The 20,827-nt window shown below is 60.9% G+C and overlaps 1 protein-coding gene across 2 annotated transcripts in view; it reads left to right on the top strand.

Annotated features, from left to right (window-relative positions):
• Nucleotides 1–739: 739 nt before the first annotated feature.
• COL5A1 (collagen type V alpha 1 chain) overlaps nt 740–20,827 on the top strand; it is a 165,094-nt gene continuing 145,006 nt past the window's right edge. The window contains exon 1 of one of the 2 annotated variants that reach the window (XM_087869218.1): nt 740–1,259. In XM_087869218.1, the coding sequence (XP_087725344.1) occupies nt 1,136–1,259 (124 nt within the window). In that variant the 5' untranslated portion in view covers nt 740–1,135. The remainder of the gene's footprint in view (nt 1,260–20,827) is intronic. The other variant, XM_087869217.1, reaches the window with a different exon arrangement.

Raw genomic sequence — 20,827 nt, 5'->3', positions numbered from 1 at the left:
CAGTCTCCAGGGCAGCACATCCTGGTCCTGACCTCTCACTCCTTTGTCACCTCCCCAAGGGGCATCTTCTCTGGTTTCCTTTTGTGGCAGAGGGGTCACCAGGGACTAGGCGGGAGTGAGGAGGGGAGTGGGGGTTGCTGGCCAACTTCCCCTGATTAAGATCCCAGATGTACCATCTCCAGGCTCCTTCTGGGACCCTTGGGAAGCCAGACCCTCACTTGGGCTCCCAAGCCCAATGTGCAGTGGGAGGGAAGGTGGAGGGCGGGTCATCTGGGCGGGTTGACAAGAAGGCCACAGTCTTGGGCGCCCCGATCTGGCAGGATTGGAAGTTCAGTCTCCACCCAGAAGAGGAGCTCGGAACTCCACGTAAAAGAAAAAGTTGGGCTGCGCTGCAACTTTTTTTTTAACCCAAAGTGATCAAACTCGGGGTCCCTCCAGTGTGGCTCCTGGGGGTGGGCCAGGCGCGGGTACAGGGACAGAAAGAGTCGGGGACCCGGGTGGGCCGCGGGGCGCGTCCGCGCGCTCTCGCCGGGAGACGGGCGCCGCCCCCGCCCCGCGCCCGCGTCGGCCCCGGGCCAGCCCCTTCCTCGCCGCGACTCGCCCGCTGGCCCCACCCCCTCGCCCGCGGCGCCCAGTGGGAGGCGGGGGCCGGCCCGGCCGAGCGCGGCGCCGGGCTCTGATTTGCTGCGGGCGCGGAGGATCGACAGCCTCGGCGGGTGCCTGCCAGGAGAGAGGGAGGGAGGAAAAGGGGGGAAAAGCGCACGGCGCCCAAGGCGAGGTCGGCACTCCCCGTCCCCGCGGTTGGCGCAGGACCTCACTCGAGCGGAGCGCCCACGGGGAGCGGGTCGCGGGGCGGCGGCGGCGAGGAGGCGGCGAGAAGGAGTCGGAGGAGGCGAGGAGGCGAGGGCTGCGAGTCGAGTGGGGTCCCGGCCGCCCCGCGGGCCAAGGTCGACCCCCCGCCCGTGGGCGAGCGCGCCAGTCGGCCCCTGCCCGAGAGCCACCGCCACAAAGAGAACGCCGGCGCCTGCTCCCCATGACTTCCTAAAGCGCGCGGTCCCCGCCGAGTCCGCTCCCTCCCGGGCCGTGCCCCGCGCCCCCGTGCGTCCCCGCGCGCCCCGACCCGCGCCCCGCCGGCATGGACGTCCACACCCGCTGGAAAGCGCGCAGCCCGCTGCGCCCGGGCGCTCCGCTGCTGTCCCCGCCGCTGCTCCTGCTGCTGCTGCTGCTGCTGCTGTGGGCGCCGCCTCTGAGCCGCGCAGGTAAGGCGCTCGGGCGCGGGGGGCGGCTGTCATCCCTGCCCCCGCCCGCCTCCCCGGGGCTGCCCCGGCCTCGGGGACGGCGCGGGCCGCTTCTCCGAATGGCAGCCTTGGGCGCCGGGGCGGCAGACGCGCCAGCACGGTACCCCGCGCGCCGAAGGGCCGGCCGGGAGGGGCTGTCGCGCGCGCCGAGGAAGGGCCTCGCGTTGGAGCAGCCAGGGGGGCTGTCCACGAGGCCGGCAAACTTTGTCCCGAAACTTAGCTTCTCCCACATCACTCGCGCCCGGCGGCAGAACTTCCTCTCCTGAAAACTGGGAAGGGTCGCCCCCTAGAGTCACAGCCTGTCAATTCCGGCCGGGCTCCTGGGGTGAAGGGACACTTGAGCCCCCAAGCCCTGCACTCCTCCTCCCCACCACCACTCACACTCCAGGCTGGGTCTCTGCTTTCCTAGGAGTCTTGCAATCCTGGCCACTAAGTGCCCGTGATCGTGCGGAGCCCCGGCTTCCCACCCCCAAACCTCCTGGCCCCCTGGGAGGCAGGTTTTTTTTTTTTTTTTTTGGGTCTACTGGCAGAGATGGGGTTCGTGGAACAGAGCCAGGAGATGGTGGTGGAGGTCGGGCAAAGTGGCTCAGATGGCGCACAGATGGGGCGCTCCTCCTGCCAGAGGGCTCACTTGGAAGGAGCCCTGTCCTGTGGGGAGTCTTGCAGCTCCCCGCCCCTTCCCCCTACTCTGCCTCCTGATGGGACAGTGGATTCTAAGCACCACCTCTGTGGTTACCTGTCAGAGGGGTCTTCCCACAGCCTCAGACATCAGAGGCCCCGGAAGACCCTGTGAGTCCCCATTAACAGGCGGGGAGATGAGGCTCAGAGCTGCTGGTGCGAGGTCAGGGAAAGTGAGGGGCACAGGGGTGGGGCAGTGGGGTGGCTCCACTGCCCGCCCCCTTCTCTCCTCCACTTTGTAATTTGAAGCCATGTGGGAAGAATCACTTTCCATGTTCCGCTTGCCAATTAAGATGCTCTTTCCCTTTTTCCTGGCATGATGAGTGTGTGGTGGGCCAAAGGGGATGAGCGGGAGTCAGGGTGTCCAGCCAACCTGGTGCTGGGGGAGACGAGGGGTACCTAGCCTAGCTCTGGGGACCTGGTGTCTTATCCCCCGGATGCCAGCAACATGCCCAAGATCCTGGGCTGACTGACTTTGCCTCTGTCTCTGGGGATCAGTTGAAGGTGGAGGACAGTCGTGGTCTCCAGGAAAGTGGTCTGGAGTCCATTGGGGGATGTGGTCAGGGGGCCCCATGGTGGCCTTAGCCCTGCCCTGCCCCTCAGATGGGCTTTCCCCAGGAGCCCAGGAGGGAACCCTTCAGGGGAGTCTCCACCCCAAAGAGCTGGGGCTGGGTGCCGGCGGGGGGAGCATGCCTTTGGCAGGTTTGCGCTGGGCTCTGCCCCTGCGGTCCCTGCCCCCTCCATCCCCTCTTCCCCGAGGGCGGCCCCTTGGAAGCAGACGCGTGGCAGGGGGGCTGAGGAGTTGCACAGTTGCCTGTTGTTGGCAAGACAGTGAGAAAGCATGTGAAGAAGTCACTTTTCTGAGCGGGTTCCCAGACCTGTCCCCACCTCCTGGGGTGAGACCGGTTTTGAAGTCCAGGTCAGGGCAGCGCAGGGCCAGAGAGGGCGGCTGGGCACCCCAGATGCGGGAGGCGGGAGCCTGTTCTCTCCATTTTGGGACTCGCCAGATGTTTTCCGAGTTTTCTCTGAACATGGCTCTTTTTTCCTACCTTCTCCTTGGCCAAGTGTGTAAAGGAATGAAAAGTAAGATTGCATTTGGGGCCGGTTAACGTTGTAAGGGGCGGAGGAGAGTATGTGAAATGAAACATGACCCCAATATTTGGAAATTGAGGTCATCTCTTCGGCCCGACATTGGGCGACTCCAGTCACGTGACTGCTTCTAGCAATAATTTTGTGGGAAGAGTTGTCCAAGTTTTGTGGGGCTCGACAGATAAGAAATGGTTAACTTTCCTCTGACTCAATCAAGTTGGCTGGAAAGACACCCTTTTCCATCCTTCCCCCTTCCCCTCCTCCCCAGAAAGGAACCGTCAGTGGGAGGAGTTCGGGAGCCAGGCTGGCTCCCCAGAGCCCTCTCCCTCATCTGGTCCAGATTTCAGCGGCTGGAGGGGCTGGAGCTGCGGTCGCTGCCTCGCGGCTGTGACCACCGGCCGTGGCCGCAGGGCTGGAGCGCAGAGTACCTTCTTCTGTGATGTTGCTCCAGGGCTGCTTCTGGGGTGCTGGCCAGAGCCTGCCCCGTTACCCCACCCTTCAGATATTTCTGGACAGGCACCAGGGCCACGCCCTTAGCCCAGCACAGCTGATGCCCGCCTGCCCCGCCCCTGCCTTCTGGCCTTCTGGCCCTGCCTCCTCCCTGGATCATAGCCACTGTTGGGTGGAGCCCAGGGGGGCGGGGAGCAGATGCCCACTGCCTCCCACCCCCCACTTAATAACAGAACAGCAGAGGCCAGACTAGCGCTGAGCCCCCGAGGGTCAAGGATGAGTCACCCACACCCCTGAGGCACCATGGCCCAGCCCACACTGGAGCCCTGGGGTTGCATTTAAGGAGCAAGGCTGGGTCCTTCCCCTGGGAGACCAGGCACCTGGTAACCATGGAAATGGACATGCTGGCCCCTGCCTGGCTGCATCATCTCATGGGACCCTCACAGGGGCCTGCGGGATGAGGGACCCCAGATTGTGGGTCTCTCTGATCTCTGCTTCCCGCATGGCCACACCTCACTGCCTCAGACTTGGGGGGGGACAGTGGGGGAGATACCTCTTCACCTCCACTTCTCAGCTCTCCCTGGGAGAGGTCTGGTGCCCCAAGCAGCAGTGAGGGGGGGGGTCCTGCCCCTTGTGGCCCCAGGGTGAGGGCCCTGTTGCTTTTGCTCCCCCTCCCTCCACTCCTTCCCTCCCTCCTTCCTTCCTCTCTCCCTCCTCCCTCCCCTTCCTCCCTCCCTCTCCTCTTCCTCCCTCCCTCCTTCCTTCCTCTCTCCCTCCTCCCTCCCCTTCCTCCCTCCCTCTCCTCTTCCTCCCTCCACTGCATCCTTGTCCTTCCTTCTCTCCCTCCCTCTCTTCTTCCTCCCTCCACCCTTTTCCTTCTTTCCTTCCTTCCCTCTCTCCTTTCTTCCCTCCTACTCTCCCCTCTCCCTCCCCCCTTCCTCCCTCCCTCTCCTCTTCCCCTTTCCAGCCTGTCTGTCCCTCCTTCCTCTCTCCCTCCCTCCCCCCCTCCCCCCCTCCCTCCCTCCCTCCCTTCCTCCCTCCCTTCCTCCCTTCCTTCCTTCCTTCCTTCCTTCCTTCCTTCCTTCCTTCCTCCCTCTCTCCCTCCTCCCTCCCCCTCTCCCCCTACCCCCCTTCCCTTCCTCTCCCTCCTCTCTTCCCCCTCCTTCCTTTCTCACTGGAATGCCTTTGAGAGGGACCAGACTGACTGCGGTCTCCACTGTCCTGTCCTTCCCCTTTAGCCGGCCGTTCACTCATCTTCGAGACCTTGCTGGACCCTGAGGGCTTTTGCCTTCCACCCAGGCTGACCCGGAGGGTTATGGGAGGACAGAGGTTCCTCACTGCAGGAGCTCTAAGTCTTCTGGGCAGGGGCATGGAGGTTTGTTTCACTGTTTATTTTTGTGCCAAGTGTCACGTGTCACTTGACATAGTCTGGGAGGGCTGGCCCCATTGGGAAGATCAGGGGAAGCTTCCTGGAGGAGGTGACACTGAACTTGGTCTTTTCTGCCCTCTTCTTCCCCTTCCTTAGCAGGTGCCCTCCTCCACCTCTGGATTTACTCTTGTCCACCTCTTCTTGGCAGGACATACCAAACTCTGCTCTGGTGTTCGGTGCTCTTTGGGGCTGCTTCCCTTGGCTGGAAAGCCCCTCATTAACTTGGTTGGCAGGGCGCCCCCAGCTCTGCTTGTCCTGGGAGGGCTTTGCCAGCAGAAGTGGCTGCAGTGAGAAAGAGGGGCGTCTCTGTGTGTGGGGGGAGGGGGGATGAATGGAGATGTGGGGGTGTCCGTAACTGTCTCTGCTCCTGCGCGGGGCTCATGCATCAGAGCAGATGGATCACTTCTGCAGACAAACTGACAGCCTTGGCTGGGGGCTGGGGACTTCTGGCCACGACTTTGGGTTCCTGTGCTGGGGGACAGGCAGTTGGTGTGGGAGGGGATATCTGATGGCTGAACCCCAGCGGCGTGATGGACAGTTGGGGGTGGCCTCTGAGACCTGCTTGTGTGGCCAGTCACCCGGCCTCATCTTTCCTGTCTGGAAAATGGGGAGAGCTGCTATGAGGGGTGGTGACGTGGAAAGCCTGATGTAAAGTGAGCCCCTGAGTTGGGAGAGGACATGCCACGGGTGCTCTTCAGAGTGGTACTTTTGCAGAAGGAACCGAGCACGGTGATCCTCCCCCTCCGGCCGTCGTCGTCCCCCCCCCCCCTCCCCCGGCCATCCCAGAAACAGCCCAGCAGAGGGAGGTGTGGCTGTCCAAGGAGGCCCCGTTCCTGGAGAGCACTGTCACCCCCAGGCTGGGTCAGTGTGGGCCCCTCATCTGCTCCACAGCACCTCCTGGGCCATTTGCACGGGTCGTAGGTGACAACGTATGTGAACACGCTTGACAAGCCCCTTGGGGGGCGGACACATGCATGTGTTTCTGGGTGTACGTGTCGGAGCACACGCACGCGTGCGATGTGCAGATTTGTGTGGACCCACGTGTCTGTGTGTCATGTGTCCGTGTGTGTTTGTGGGTATTACGTGTGCCTGTGTTTACGTGGTTTCCCGAGGCCCTTCTGTGTTTGGGGGCCCAGGGCAAGATGACACTGTTCTCCTTACCGTGAGCTTCCCCCGCCGGGCGGGAGATGCCAAGATGAACCCTGGCCATGCATGCAGCCCACAGGGGAACCACGAGGCCGGGGGTCCTGCGGCAGGGCTGGCGGGGTCCTGCGGCAGGGCTGGCGGGGTCCTGCCGGGCATGATCCCTTGATGAGGGAGGGTGGCGATGTGATACTGTAGTTTCTCTTTTCCCCTTAGTTGGGTTCCCCCGTAGAAGCCACTCCGGTGTCTGCACCCTGCCGAATGTTCCTTCTAAGATCTCTGGCCTGGCTCTGCTCTCAGGGGTCCTGAGGGCTTTGGCCCTTCTCGCGGGCAGACCTGCCCCTGCTGGGGGCACAGCATGGGGACCCCGTGTGGGTGATGCTCAGGCTGGCCACACCCCAGCTCCACTCTTACCAATGGTGCATTTAGCACCCCCATGCCTCAGTTTCCCCATTTTTAAGAAGGGGCTGATGATTCGCGGTCCTGCGGCGCTCTTTGTGCGGGTTGAGTGCACAACGTGTGCAGAGCACAGAGTCAGCCCGGTCACCACCCACTGTTTGTCCTGCCCAGACCCCAAGGCATCACGAGGCAGGGGGTATGGGGTCCGGTGCTGAGGAGCTCCCGGCCCTGCTCGCTGGCCGCCTGCACGAGCGGCTCCCTCTCTCTCCCGTGGACAGCCACACTAGCACCTCCCTCGTGGGGGAAACAGGAGAAGAGGTGACACAGAACATGGCCCGGTGAGCTTATTAGACGGCTTGCCAGGACTCCTGTGGTGTTGAGGCCGGGCGAGGTGGCTGCCCTTCCTCCTCGGGTCACCCCCACCTTACACGGAGGAACTGGAGTCCAGAGATGGGAACGCACCTGCCCACGTCCCACCTCAAGGACTCTGGTCTTCTGCCTCCGTGACGTGACCGTGAGTGACGGCTGGTGCGCTGTACATGTTCGTGCCGGGGGCGGGGGGTGCATGGGGGGGTTGCCAGCTCAGACGCTGTTTGGTGCGCGCGCCACCCCAGGTGGCTGGAGAGCCGTTGAAGGGACGGACGGATGCACGGTTGGGTGTGAGTGGGTGTGTGTGGCTGTGTGGTGTGGGTCACGAGGGTCACACAGTCTGAGGCATCATCCCATCAGCTTTGACTCACCCAGTAGTTTTCTGGCAGATCCCCAACCTAAATAATAACCCCACATTAGAAGTCAATGTCGCCATTCTTGGGTGACTCAGGCCCAAGAAATGGAACCACAGTCTGACCCAGTTTCTCCAAAATGTCATTCCACAGAGCTCCAGGGGGCGCTGCAGGGTCTCTGTGCGTGAGCCCAAGGGTCCCTTTGTTTCCTCTTTCCAACACCTGTGATGGGGCAGGTGGGCGGCCCTGTCTGGCTGGGTCCTCCCGGCGCACCTTGGCAATAGGGATCCTAACAACCTCTTTATTATTTTACCGAATGCCCGAAGATGCCATCAGAATGTGTGCCCGCAGCAGAAGTGCTTTACGTGTTAAAACTCTGAGCCTGCATTGGAAAAGTAGTGATCTCACAACGACTGAGAGTGAGAGTTTCAGCATAACTGGATGGTGGGAAGCAATCGTCTTCCGTTTCTGCCGAGGGTGGGTGACTGAGATGGGTGGCGAGCAGCTCTGGTGGCCGCTCCTCCAGGTGGAGGGGTTAGAGGGAACCATAGAGAGGCTGGCCCCTGCCTGGAGAGATCTGGAGTGGCGGTGCTTATGCCCAAAGTGTTGGGGGACCTCCAGCGCGACCCAAGTCTGTGCCCTGCACCGAGCGGCAGGTGCACGGGTGAGCAATAGCTGAGCGTCCCGGCCGTATGGGAGCTTCTGGTGCAGTGGGGGAATCAGACTCCCGTCCAGGTGATTGTGTCCAGGGAAGTGCAAAGTGGGACATAGGGAGTGCAACATTCACCAGCAGGTAGGGTGTGCTACCGGCCAATCAGAGGGGAGGCACCTACGAGCCCTGTGGAGCGCTGGCCAATCAGAAGGGAGGCACTTTCCAGCTCCACGGGGTGCTGACCAATCAGAAGGGAGGCACCTATCAGCCCTGTGAGGTGTTGGCCAATCAGAGCCCGGCTTGCTTTGTCAGGCCCCATGGTTGTTGGGGTCCTGCACTGGGAGAGTTTGAAGGGAGGCGTCTCTTGGAGGACCAGAGGGCACTTTCCCGGGTGTGTCCTTCCTCTGGGTCCTGTTCATCTTCAGTGAGACGCTGTCCTGGGTCCTCCCACCAGCCCTCTATCGTGTGGGGCTGGTCCCATCCTGCAGAGGCGCACGTGGAGGCTTTGCAGACCCAGCTGTCTGCAGGAAGCCAGTGCCCACCCCCACCCCCCACCTCCCAGTGATAAGCGCCTTCATACTGGTGTGGGACCATCACAGATGCTGGTGCGGGTTGTCATCCTCCAAGCCAGGCGAGGGGGCCGTGGCAGCTTGGGGCTTTTGTTTCTGTCCTTGTGCTTGAGAAGGGGTCTGTGCTCTGCCCACGGTGGGCAGCCTGGGAGCCTTGGCCTTGCTGTCTCCTTCATCTGATACTGGGCTGGTCAGTTCCTGCCGCACTGCACCTCGCTGAACGTCAGGGCCGTCTTGGGGAGGAGAGCTGGGCGGCGGTGTACCCAGTGGGCCCCTGGTGCCCTGGCCTGCCTGGGTGGGTTCCTCAAACCTGGTGTGGGGGGAGCCTGGAGCCCAGAGCCCTGCACAGGGGCGTGCAGTGAGACGGGGACAAGGAAGGGCCGCCTCTCAGCCCCTGAGCTCAGTTTGGTTGTGGGAAGCCTGAGCCGTGTTTGGGCCTCTCATCCTCCATGTCTGCGGGAGAAGTGACTGGGACCTCTTCGCTGTTAGGTTTCTTCCTTGTTTTTCCCTGTTCTGTGCTGTCTGGAGACAGTGAGCAGTGCAGGGGGAGCTCCAGCTCGCTCCTGGGGACGGAGGTGCAGGAGGTGGTCTCTGGTGCCAACGCCCCATGGAGATGCTGCTGTCCTTCTGAGGAGAGAGTAGCGGCATCCCAGCGGGTTTTATGCGGAGGAGGGAGGGACCGTCTTCTAAGGCCTCTTAGACTGAAAATGCTCGCACCAGAGGGCAGGACCTTTCTACGATGGAAGCTTGGGAACAGGATTTCCAAATGGAATTATTTTCCATTAGTTACTCAGATTCATAGTTTAGATAAGGGCCCTTTAGCTCAGAAAGTACTGCTTGGACAGTGGCTACATGTCACTGAACACGGGGACCTGTGGGGCCTCCTGGGCACCCAGTGTGGTGGGGCCGGCATGGGGGGGCGCGAGCAGTAAGCTCCGGGGAGGAGCTGGGGTCAGCCCAGAGCGGGAGGGTGTGCAGGGGAGGCCGGCGCTGTCTCCCCGACCAGGTAAGCTGCAGGTTTCAGCATAAATGGTGGGGGCCACCTACACGGGGAGAAGGGCCAGGAGGGAAGAGGAGGAGGCAGTGGAGCCACCTTCAAGAAGCAGTCATCAGGGGAAGTTTCAAAGGTAGCGCGGCCCACGTGGGGCCGACCAGGATCTGCCCACGGCCGACCTCATGCCGTCCACCCCGGGGCCTGTGCCACTGACGTCCTGTCACACTCAGCTGGAGACTGCCCAGCACATTCAGCGCGAGTCCTTCTCTCTGTGTCGTGTCGGTGCGGGAGGGAGGATGACGGCCCCACCAGAGGGACACGGAGATGCGCTCGGAGTTCCGTGTCCTGGGCCAGAGGGCGGTAGCGCCGTGCGTTGCCGGTCTCTCCGCTCCCCTGGGAGCTGGGGGGCAGGGCGCCTGCATCTTACCTATGCCGAGTGCCTGGGCTCCGCACCGAGGAGCACCTCTCTGTGTCTCAGTTTCCCCATCCGTGAAATGGGCACAGAAACAGTGCGTGTCTCAGAAGCCTGCTGGGAGGACTGGAGGCATTCGCAAGGACTGTCCCAGCGCTGGCGCTCACAATGACGACTGCTGCGTGTTCAGCGCAGGCATGAGTATGGGGCCTCCGTGTGGATAGATACGGGGAAGCTCGTTCAGGCCTCGGAGCTGAGCCACTTGGGACTTGTCAAGGTGCCACAGGAGAGAGGGCAGCACCCTTCTGTGTCCTCTTTAGGCCCGAGGAAGACGTGGGCCAGGCTCATGGTGTCAGCTCTGGGCTCTCCACCTGCTCCAGGCCGAGCGGGACACTCACGAGACAGGACACTGGGTGCGCTGTTCACGCGTGGCTCCATGTCCCCGGGGCACTCAGGCTGCTGGGGCCAAAGAGCAGAGGACAGTGTGCGGCCAGGCGTGGCTGTGGCTGAAGGCTGTGGCTGTGGCCCGCAGGGACACCAGAGGCGCCGCCCGCTGCCTGTGCCGTCACTTCAGCGGGATGTCCCGGCCCCAAGGGCTGGTCCCAAGACAGCAGCTTTGCTGGCATTTTGCAGAAGGCTGGAGCTCCCCGGGTCTGGGACCCTGGCCTGGTTGCCGGCTGCTTTCTGGGGTTGACTGGGAGCAAGGGAGGCAGGTGAGTGGGTCCGGTTTCCTGTGAGGTGGGGCTCTGAGTGGGCTCAGCCAGAGATCCCCGAGGGCGAGAGCAGGAGAGGGAGCCCTCCTCTGGGCTCCCGCGCCCTGCGTGGGGCCAGTCCCCGTCCCTCCTGCAGTCAGCACTCCTTTGACTTTTGAAAGGGAAGTTCAGGAGAGGAGGGTGGGAAGCACCGGTGAGTCAGCGCACAGGGACTAGGACAGCGGCTTCAGAGGCCAAGAGAGCAGGGTGTGGACCCTCGCCTGTGACCCCCAGCGCTTTACTGGACCTCTGTGATCCGAGGTCGCTAATCGCCACATCAGAGGCAGTAGCAGCACAGAGAGGGGCGGCTGGGGGGATTTGCGCTGCTGACCCGCGTGTGGATGCAGAGCCCTCAGCGGGCAGCAGGGCAGACAGAGTCCTGTTAGTAACGGTGATGTCTGGGGTCAGGGTTGTCACTGCAGTTACCAACATGTCATCATAATACCGCACACCGTGGTCGTTATTTTGTGCCGGTTGTTATCACTGGCAGAGCTCAGGGAGGCCGCAGTCGTCAAGGGGAGGGTGGGGGTAAAGTGTGGGTTCAGAGCCCAGCTGGACTTCCGGGGCAGCTGACCAGTGAGTGCAGAGGGCCCGGCTAGTGATGGAGGGGCGAATCCAGGCGGGGTCGGGGTGCATTTGACACATAGCACTCCCTGGGGGGCTGTGTCCAAGCTTCTGCACTGAATACCGGGGAGCTACTTTGGGGTGGGGGGGGCGAGGCCTGACAGCAGACAGGCCCAGGCTCCAGGGGAAGGAAGTGGATGTCTTACTGGGAGCCAGTGGTCTGGCCTCTGGCCTCGGGGTGGTTTTGCTGATGCATCCACTCAGAACTGGAGGGCTTGGGGGTTCCTGGGGTCAAAGGCTGCTGAGAAGTGGGGGGCAGACTCCTGGGGCAGGCTTTGTTGCTCGCTGTCCTGTGGCTGGGAGGGGAGCCCCGTGGTCTTGGATCTCCACCATCGGGGGGATGGTGTGCGAACCTCGCAGATTCATCCTGGGACTCGCAACCTGGAGGACCTCAGGTCTGTCCCAGGGCTCCTTCTGTCCCGGGTGGTCTGATGGCCGCTGTTTGCCAGACCACCCTGGTGGCTGATGGCACCAGGGTGGAAAGTGCTGGAACCTAGTCTCCAGAGCCCCTGGTTTTCACCTGCTTGCCACAAACCACAGGGCTTTCCAACTTCTTAAAGCTGCCTTGCTCACCAGGAGTGTAGTGAACGGTGCTTCAAAGTGGAGGCTCTCCCTGTTTTCCTCACTTCATGGCTTCCCGTTGCATCCACGCCACCAGGACCTGCCCGGGGAGAGGAGCACACTGCGGGCAGTGCAGGCCAGGCCCGACTTCGGCCCCCAGCTCCGAATCAGCCCTTCTTCCCCTCCCTACAGCGCCCTGGGCCCCTCCCTGTGGACACGTTCTCACCTCCCCTTCCCAAGCCTGTCCGATTACAAACAGCAGCCTGGCCCTGGAACAGGGTCTGCGTCCGGCCGCAGGGAGGGCTGCTGTCCAGGGGCTGGAAGGCACAAGGTGGGGGTTTCTTCTCCCCTCGAGAGGGCCGGGGATGTGGGGACAGGCTGTTTGGCTTGACTGGCCTGTAGGTTCTTGGGCCCGCTCACCATTCTGGTGGGCCGCAGGTCAGCTGGGGGGCTGTCAGGCTCTGGGCCCGGGGATTCTCCGCACCCCGCAGGCCTCTCCTGGTGAACGGAGGTAGGGAGAGCACGTGATGCAGGAGGGAGGTGTGCTTGCTTGCACAGTTTCTCTGAGGGTAAAGAGTGAGATTCTCTACGACTTCCCTCCCTTTTGTGGGCCGTTTTGTCTGGATGGCATCCTTCCAAGGTGAAAGGCCTTACCTCCATTCCACAGGCCAGAAGACTGAGGCCCACAGAAGCCTTGCCACTAGTAAGTGGAAGAGTCTCGGCTTCTAAAGTACTGCGTCTTAGTTACGGAAATATAATTTTGTGCAGGCCCTTGGGAACAGGCCCCAGTGTGCGGAGACGGCATTCAGAGGGCAGACCTCACAGCGGGGGACGGGGAGGGGGGCTTGGCCACCTCCTCCTTCTCTGGGGTCTTCATCCCGGCAGCAGGGGGCTGGCAGGGGGACGTTGGCGAAGCCTGGTGGCCACCGCCGGTGACCTCTCTGCCCGTCGTCCGTCTCCCCAGGCCTTGGTGGGTGGTGGGTGGTGGGGGGGTGGGTGCTGGGCCCGAGTTCAGGAGGAACTGGGTCTTGGGCTCCATGGCAGCCTCCCCATACCTCCTAGATGAGTTCTGCGTGGGTAGGTCGCAGGCCCTGTGTTGGGCTGCGGGGAGAGTGTTTGTAGGAGGGGGTGAACTGCCCCGGTCTGAGTCAGTGTTTCCATTTCTTCGGGAAAGAAAGAGCGGGGGGGGGGGGGGAGGATTATAGCCAGGTAGGCCTTGCCTGTTTCGTATCAGCTGACACGCGATGAAAGAGATGCGTGAGGGTCTGTGCCAGAAGCTGAATGTTGTCAAAGATAAGGGTGGGGTCTCCTTAAGCCGTTCTCCGCTCTGAGGGCTGCACGAGTCGAGCCCCTCCGGTGTCCTAAGAGTTAAGCTGGTGTGGCTTAGCCGCGGCCTCTCCTTGGTGGGGGGAGCTGGGCCAGGACCTGACCCACATCTTTAAACCATCAACATTGCAGTAAAGGAAAATAAAAAGCCCCAGAACTAGTGCCCCGAGGCCTGATTTTTGAGCCTGCCCCTTATCTTCTTAGCACATTGCCTAGGATGGTCCGAAAAGCCAGGGAGAGCGCGCAGACTTGCCAAGGACCAGGATCAAAGCGTTCTGCCCTTGGTTTTGTCTTAAGATGGGTCATGAGTCCTAGAGAACTGTTCAGTCCCTCAGAAACTTTGCTGCCTGGGTAGCCGCCCACGCCTGGTGTGTGGGCCCGACGGGTCCGACCTGGGAAAGTTAGGGAATCTCAATTTATTTGAAACCAAGGGAGTAAGGCTTATTGTGTGTATGTGGCCCCAGGCGGTCTAGTGGGGGGCCACGCCCGGGGGCACAAGTCCACGCCGGCCACGGTGGGGGAGCCCGGCCCGCGTTCATGGCCACTGCACTGAAGACCCAGACTCCAAGGCCAAGTATGGCGGTGGTTCGCCCAGAGTCCCTGCCAGACACGCAGAGACCCGGGCGGGGCTTGCGTGGCTGGTGCTGCACCTCTGCTGGTGTGACCTCTCTTCTGTGCCTCAGTTTCCCCATGTGTGCAATGGAGCCGAGGGTTCCGCCCTCACAGGTTGGTGCTGACAGTTTCAGGAGGCTCTGTGTGAGGTGGGGAGAGTGGGCAGGGTCTCGACCTTGTGGCCTCGCACAGCACCTGTGGCGGACGAGGGGCTCCGTAGGCGCTTGTGGCCTTGAGCTGAGCCCTTCACAGACTCTCAGGCTGTTGGCCCCCGTGTTTTGAGCTGTCCTTCCCAGGGAGGGTGGGCAAGCATCAAGGGACCTGGGCTGTTCTGGGGAAGGAGGAGGGACCTGCAGTGGCGGGCAGAGGTGGGGACGTGAGGCACATCCCCCTGCAGGGCTAGGGGGGAGAGAGGAGGCGGAGGATTTGGGACTCGGTTGTGCAGGTGTGGAAGAACACCTCTGGTGCTGGATGGGAGTCTGCGGGCCCAGGGCTCCACTGCATCGTCCCACGCGGACATTCGTCTGCGCTCGGCCACGTGCCACCATGCTTCACGCAGCAGTCTGGCCATCCCAGGTCTCTGGAGGGATCCCCCAGCAGATGCCCAGCTGGTGGCAGGGTGCGTGCGTGCGTGCATGTGCAGGCGTGAGCACCGTCCCGGGAGCACAGAGCTGGCTGGGGCCGGGGCCCTGTGCTCGGCATTGCTTGCTTCATGCACCAGCGCCAGGGGGTCGCCATTGTGGGGCTGTGTCCGGTGACTCAGCTCACAAGGAGCAGACCTGAGACTGGAACACGGCTCCGAGCTCCCCAGGCCACCTCCTCCTGCATCCCCCTCCTGCTTTGTCTTCTGGATAATTTCCCAGCTGTCGCCCGGCTCCTTAGCTGCCATCTCTCCAGATGACCCTCTCCAGGCCTATTCACCTCAGACTCCTTTAATTCCCAGGAAATAACTTCCAGAAACCCTGTCAGCCCTGTTTTGGAATTCCTTAAATACTATCAGCTCTGCCTGCCCTTCTCCAGGCCACTTCTTCTCTTCTGGGCCCTTCCCTTGAACCGCTTCTGTCCTGTGGGCTTCCAGCTGGGTGACGGGGTCACTCCTGTCGCCCGTAGGATGCTGCCTCCTGCTCCCCCGACCCCGCATGCGGAGCCCAGGATCACGGGCACGGTGCTCCAGGCCCCCTCCCCGGGGCGGCTGCTTTTGCAGAGCCTGGGCGAACTCCTCTGTGTCCACCTCTTGGGCCTCACACCCCAGCCCTCCCCGTGCTGCATTTAAGCCCCAGCAGAAGCGCTGGGCTCCCGGCAGTGTGCCTTTCTCCATAAACATTGAAGCCTGGTCAATATCTAGGCAAGAAAATAAAAATGAAAATCCTCCAAAGAGGGGTAGTCTGCTGTTTTTCCAGTCCCTTATTAAAATATTTCCTGATCTGATTTCTGCAGCAGTATAAACAGCCAGTGAGTAACTGCTCCCCAGAACGGCCGAGACACCGCGCTGTTCCGGGCAGCCCATCTCTGGGGTATGTCAGGCTGAAGGCGCGCACATTTTTCTCCGACGACTCATGCTGGCTCCCCCTCTCGCTGCCCCTTCCTCCCCACTGCGACTTCCCAGCGCCTGGGGAAACTCTGGGCTGCCTCATCCGCCCAGCCGGGGCCCAGCTGTGCAGGCTTAGCTCCCTCTCAGCGCCCTCCCCAGACGTGCCTGCGCACAACGTTGTGAGCCCAGGCCCTCCCCCCCCCCCCCCCCGCCCCGGGGATGCGCCCCTTCCACAGGCCGTGGGACGGGGGTGAGCGCCAAGGCAGAGAGCGGCTGGGCTGGAAGAGCTTCCAGGGATCACCCCGCCCTCATGTCCTGTGGCCCCAGGGCCCTTGTGTCCCTTTTGGGTCCTGGTCCTGGCCTCGGTTGTCACAGCACTCGAAGGGGAGGGGCAGTGTGGCAGCTGCCCATTTGGATGGGGGAGCGATGACTCTCACGGAACGTTCTGGCTCAGACATGGTGCCCTGGATCTGGTGTTAATCACGTCTGCGCTGGGCCGCGAACTCTGTGTCCAAGTGTGTAACTGAGCTCCGGAGTGTGAGTGACGGTTGTGGCACGGCTCTGCCCGGGGCTGGCGGGGGACGGGGTGTTGAAGACGACCCCTTCCTAAAACGCAGTTCGGCAGTTACTGAGTACCACGGTCTGCGGGTCGCAGTGCCTGGGGAATCGGGGCAGCACCCCTTGAAGGGCCCACAGCCTGGCCCTGGGGGGAGGGTGGACCTGGGCTCCCAGTCCTGTGGTCAGTGCAGGGTGGCCCCCGGCATGCCTCCCTTGTGCTGCCCCATCTTGATACCCTGGGAGAGGAAGGGCGGTGCCTGTAGAGTGCTGGGGACACCAGGGGTCAGAAGTCAGTTGGGGACCCCCGCTGGTGGCCTGGGCCGGGCCAGGACCAGGCTGGCCCCTGACCTGTTTGGCTCCGTGTCCCCCTCCATGTCCTTCCCCAGCCCTCCTGGGTTTGTGCACAGTGGCTCCAAGGGCATGTTGGGCCAGGCTGCTGGTTTGCCCAGAGTCAGGACTTGGGGGTGAGCTCGTGCTGCCCAGGGCATCCGGGGGACACATGCAGATGCCCAGAGGAGAGGCAGGGCCGGGAGGTGTGGGGGGGAGCCCCTTCCAGGCTGGGTGGGGAGGGGTACGCCCTCTCCTTAGAGGTCTTCCTCTCTCCTTTCTTTAATTATGTATTTTTTTTAAATAAGAAAGGATACATTTTTCATTATAGTCATTTTGGAAAACACAAAAAAGTATACAGAAGGCAAAAAACTTACCCCTAACCCCCAAACTCAAACGCTACTGGGTCTGAGCACGAAGAGTAAGGGACGGAGGGAAGCATGTGGTGGCTGGCCTGGAACAAGGGTGCAGTCTGCGCAGCCAGGGGGCCTCGTCCCACCCAGTGTCCTCTCCCTGAAGGGGGAGGCCGTGGAGTCCCAACACAGCTCATTTGGACTTTCTCCCTTCGCTTTATAAGGACAGCATTCTGTTCCCCGTCATGACTGCGGTAAAAAGCCTAATTCACTGGCAGTGTGTCCTGTGATTGGATGCTGGGTCCTTTCCATTTTTGATAGTTTAAGTGCCTGGGCATTCCTGAAGCTCATGTGCCCTGGATTTTGCCTGAGCTCCATCCATGTCCGACACCGGGGTTTCCTCTCTGGGGCTGGGGGTGCTGGGGGGAGGAACATTCCCTGGGGCTGGGCCAGCAGAGACCCTCCCCCGCCCCATGGGGGCCGTGAGGGGGGCTGGGCCTTTGCTCTGTGGGCTTTAAGGCACAGCACTCGTAGGAATTCAGGGTTTGATAAAGGCGGCCTTCACGTTGGCCTGGAAAGAAAGGATTAGTCATTGAAATGGGCTGGGAGAGGGAAGACACCATCTGGGAAAAAGAAGCTGGACCCTGCCTTCCTCCTGCACCAAAATGCATTCCAGATGGATCAAAGATGGGAACTTTGCAAACGAAACCATAGAGCTACCAGCAGAAATCGTGGGAGACTGGGTGTTACAACCTGGGCGTGGGGAGGCTGTTCCCAGTACGACGGAAACCCCAGAAGTTATAAAAGAAAAAAAAGTTTTACTCCACGAAAGTCAAGAGTTTTTCTCGGGCCAAAACAAAACCAAAATCAACCAACCAGCATTAAAAAAAGAAAAAAAGGGAATATGAGCATGGATCACAGAGAAGGGATTGATAAGCTGTAATAGTTAAAACTCCTGTAAATCAATAAGAAAAGGCCAGGAGCCACCCCCTCTGCCCCCTGACCCCCCCCAATAGACAAAAGACGTGCGTAGTTCCTAGGAGACAAAATACAGATAATTTTTAAATGCACGAGAGGGTGCTTACTTCCTGGAAAGGAAGGCAGGTGAAAGCCCAGGGAGACACCCCTCTCCCCTCCCCCTACTTGGCCGGGTGAGTGAAGAATGGACAGTGACAGCACACACTTTACCTCCAGGCAGTGAGGGGACGTGGGTGTTCTCCTAGGTCGCCCCTCGATGACAGGCAGAGGCAATATCTGAATATTCAAACATTAAAATGCACATGCTCTTGGACCTGGCCACTCCGCTGGGTCTTGGAATTCTCCCTGATGGAAGGCGCACACCTGTGTGCGGACACCTGTGCGGTTGGGCAGCGCTGTCTGGAAGAGCAAAAGGTGGAAGTGACCTGGTCCCGTCATCAGGGTCATTCAGAAGAGAACGTTCTGCAGCCACTAAGAGAAAGGGCTTTCTTGGCTTTGTGTTTCCTGAAAGGGGTCGGTCTTCCAGATATGCTGGTAAAGGGAAGCAAGGCGAAGAATGCTTCCTGTGCTGTGAGCCCATCTTTGTGAGAAGGAAAAACTCACACATCTAGGCTTGTGTATGATAGGTAACAAGGATGCACACACGAGCGTTGGGACTCGCGGTGTTCCCTGGCGTGGGCGGCCGGGTGCGCGGCATCCTGTGAGCTGGGCGCCGGGCAGGCTTGTGGGAGCACGTGGGTGGGTGGCTGTGAGGTGGCCAGGTGTGCCGTTATCGCTGTCGGAGAGGCGGGGCGGGGAGGTGTGGGCTGGCTGCTCCGGTAGCCTGGGGCCTTTCCTACTGGCAGGCAGCTGCTTGGGGCTGGAATACCTTCATCAATGAAAAAAGTTTGTGGTTAAAAAAGGGAAAGAAACGAGCTATTCAGGAAGGAACCGAGCAGACGACTGTGCATGTAACAGTCAGTGATCCTCGAACAGTAGGAACGCAAGCATAGATTCACAGTGAAACTGTCCTCCTAGACCCCCATCCACTCATCGTGCGGGTGGGGAAACTGAGGCTGGTGCATACCTCAGAGAGTCACACAACAGGGTGGGGGCAGAGTCCGGAGACAGTGTCTCTTTTAATCCCCTGGGTAGGTGCTGACGATGCGTTGGTTTGATGAACACAGAGGAACTGCCCAGCACGGCCAGCTGAGAGCGGGGTCTGGCATTCAGCCGGTCCCCGGTCCCCGTGGCTTCCCCGGCACGGCACACCACGGAGGGCGGCGCCTCGCCCGTCACAGTGCCCACCTGGGTGGCGGGAGGCTCGCGCATCACACCTTCTGTGCAGGTGGCCGTGTTCACGCCGTGAATGGCACCTGCCCCACACCATCCTGCAGATGCGGCTCGGCCAGGTCCTGGGCATCCTCAGGTCGGGGGCCTCTCAGGGGTCAGTAGGAAAAAAACAGAGGGCCGTGGACATGACAGCTCCGACATGGGAAGGGTTCTGGGTGGTGGTGCTGGAGCTCAGCACGTGGTGGTGCGGTGGTGGGTGTGGCCCCTGACCTCCGACCCCGTGAGCACCGTCCTGGCTGGGTGGTCACTCACTACATCATCTCCCCCTGCTCCCTGTCCAGGGCAGGGCACGGTCTTTCCGAGGCCGTCCAGCAGCAGGGCTACCTGCTGTCGCTAGGTTTGCCCCTCTCCACGGTGCAAGTCACAAGGGTCCTTGGAGTCTCGCTTGCCAGCTGATTCTCTGCTCACCCCCTGGAAAGCCAGCCTGGACATGAGGCTTTGAGGGTCCCTCCCCTCAGGAGGTGAGTCAGGGGCGGTGGCTTTGTGGTGTCAGAGGACAACGGAGAGTCCTCTGCCCTAGAAAAGCTGACGTCCCCGCTTGTGCCCGAGGGCCCTTCATGTCTTGTTTCTGCAAGATCACTGCTAGGAGGTAAATCTTGGCCCCCAAACCTCAGCCACTACTACTCTCACAGGGGAGTTGGTCTGTCCTGGTGAAGCACAGAACTGTGGGGGGAGAGAGCTGAGGCCCCCCTTGTTTACTCACTCGTCTGAGAGTGTTCCGGGTGTGCCAGGCACGTGGGCTATTCATGGCTCCAAAGGCCTGACACTAAAGCATGGATGGGCCCTCTGCCCCCAAGCCCCACATCCTTGTGGGACTGGACCGTCATGGGAACGCGTGATAGGTCTGTTTGGTTAAACCATGGGAGAGTGCCATGTTGTGGGCCAAAATGGTCCAGCAGCCATTTCACGTGGTATAATCTAGTACTCCAAGAGTGAGCACAGAGGAGGGCCACCGGTCCAGTGTGGGGGCCCAAGGATGCTTTTCTAATGGTGACAATGTCTAAATTGAGGTCTACAAGATGAATGGAGATTCACTAGGAATGGTGGTTGGGACAACAGGAGGATTCCAACTACAGGGAAACGGGATGTGCAACCCCTTGATGCTGTATGACCTTGGTCTTTGAATTCGAGGTCTGGCATGACTGGAGCATAGCATGAGCAGAGTGGCGGGGTGGGGGGGCAAGAGATGAAGCTTTGGTGCTTTTAATTCAGTTTACGTTGGCAAAGGTATATTGCTGTCTTTATCCACCCATCCAACCATCTGCACATCCACCCACCCAATGTACCCGCCCACCCATCTGTCCATCTACTCATCCATGCCATTAACCCACCCGCTCATCCCCCCATCCATCCAGACCATCAACCCATTCCACCACCCATCCATCCAGACCATCATCCATTCCACCACCCACCCATCCATCCAGAGCACAAAGCCATCCACCCACCCATCCATCCAGACCCTAAACCCATTCCACCACCCACCCATCCATCCAGACCACCAATCTTTCCACCACCCACCCATCCATCCAGACCCTAAACCCATTCCACCACCCACCCATCCATCCAGACCCTAAACCCATTCCACCACCCATCCATCCATCCATCCATCCATCCATCCATCCATCCATCCAGACCCTAAACCCATTCCACCACTCACCCATCCATCCAGACCACCAGTCTTTCCACCACTCACTCATACATCCAGACCCTAAACCCATTCCTCCATCCACCCACCCATCCAGACCATCAACCTATTCTTCCACCCACCCATCCATCCAGACCCTAACCCCATTCCACCACTCACCCATCCATCCAGACCACAAATCCCTCCACCCACCCATCCTTTCTTCCGTCATGGCACTGGGCTGCCCCCTCCACCAAACCACGTTCCACTTTAGCGTCAGGGTGGAATGACCCTGCAGACTTCCACGTTCACACTGGGGCTCCTTGAGGGGAGGAAAGGCTGACTCACTTCAGCTTCTGAGTGCTTACTTAGCAAAGGACCAGGCGCGACTAGATTCTCAGGCTGTGTGTGTTG

Source organism: Ursus americanus, chromosome 18 (assembly GCF_024610735.1).
Source record: "Ursus americanus isolate L20-20 chromosome 18, mUrsAme1.1.p, whole genome shotgun sequence".
In the NCBI taxonomy this organism is placed as follows: domain Eukaryota; kingdom Metazoa; phylum Chordata; class Mammalia; order Carnivora; family Ursidae; genus Ursus; species Ursus americanus.
Note: the sequence above shows the minus strand (reverse complement) of the source record. Positions and strands in the feature narration are given on the sequence as shown.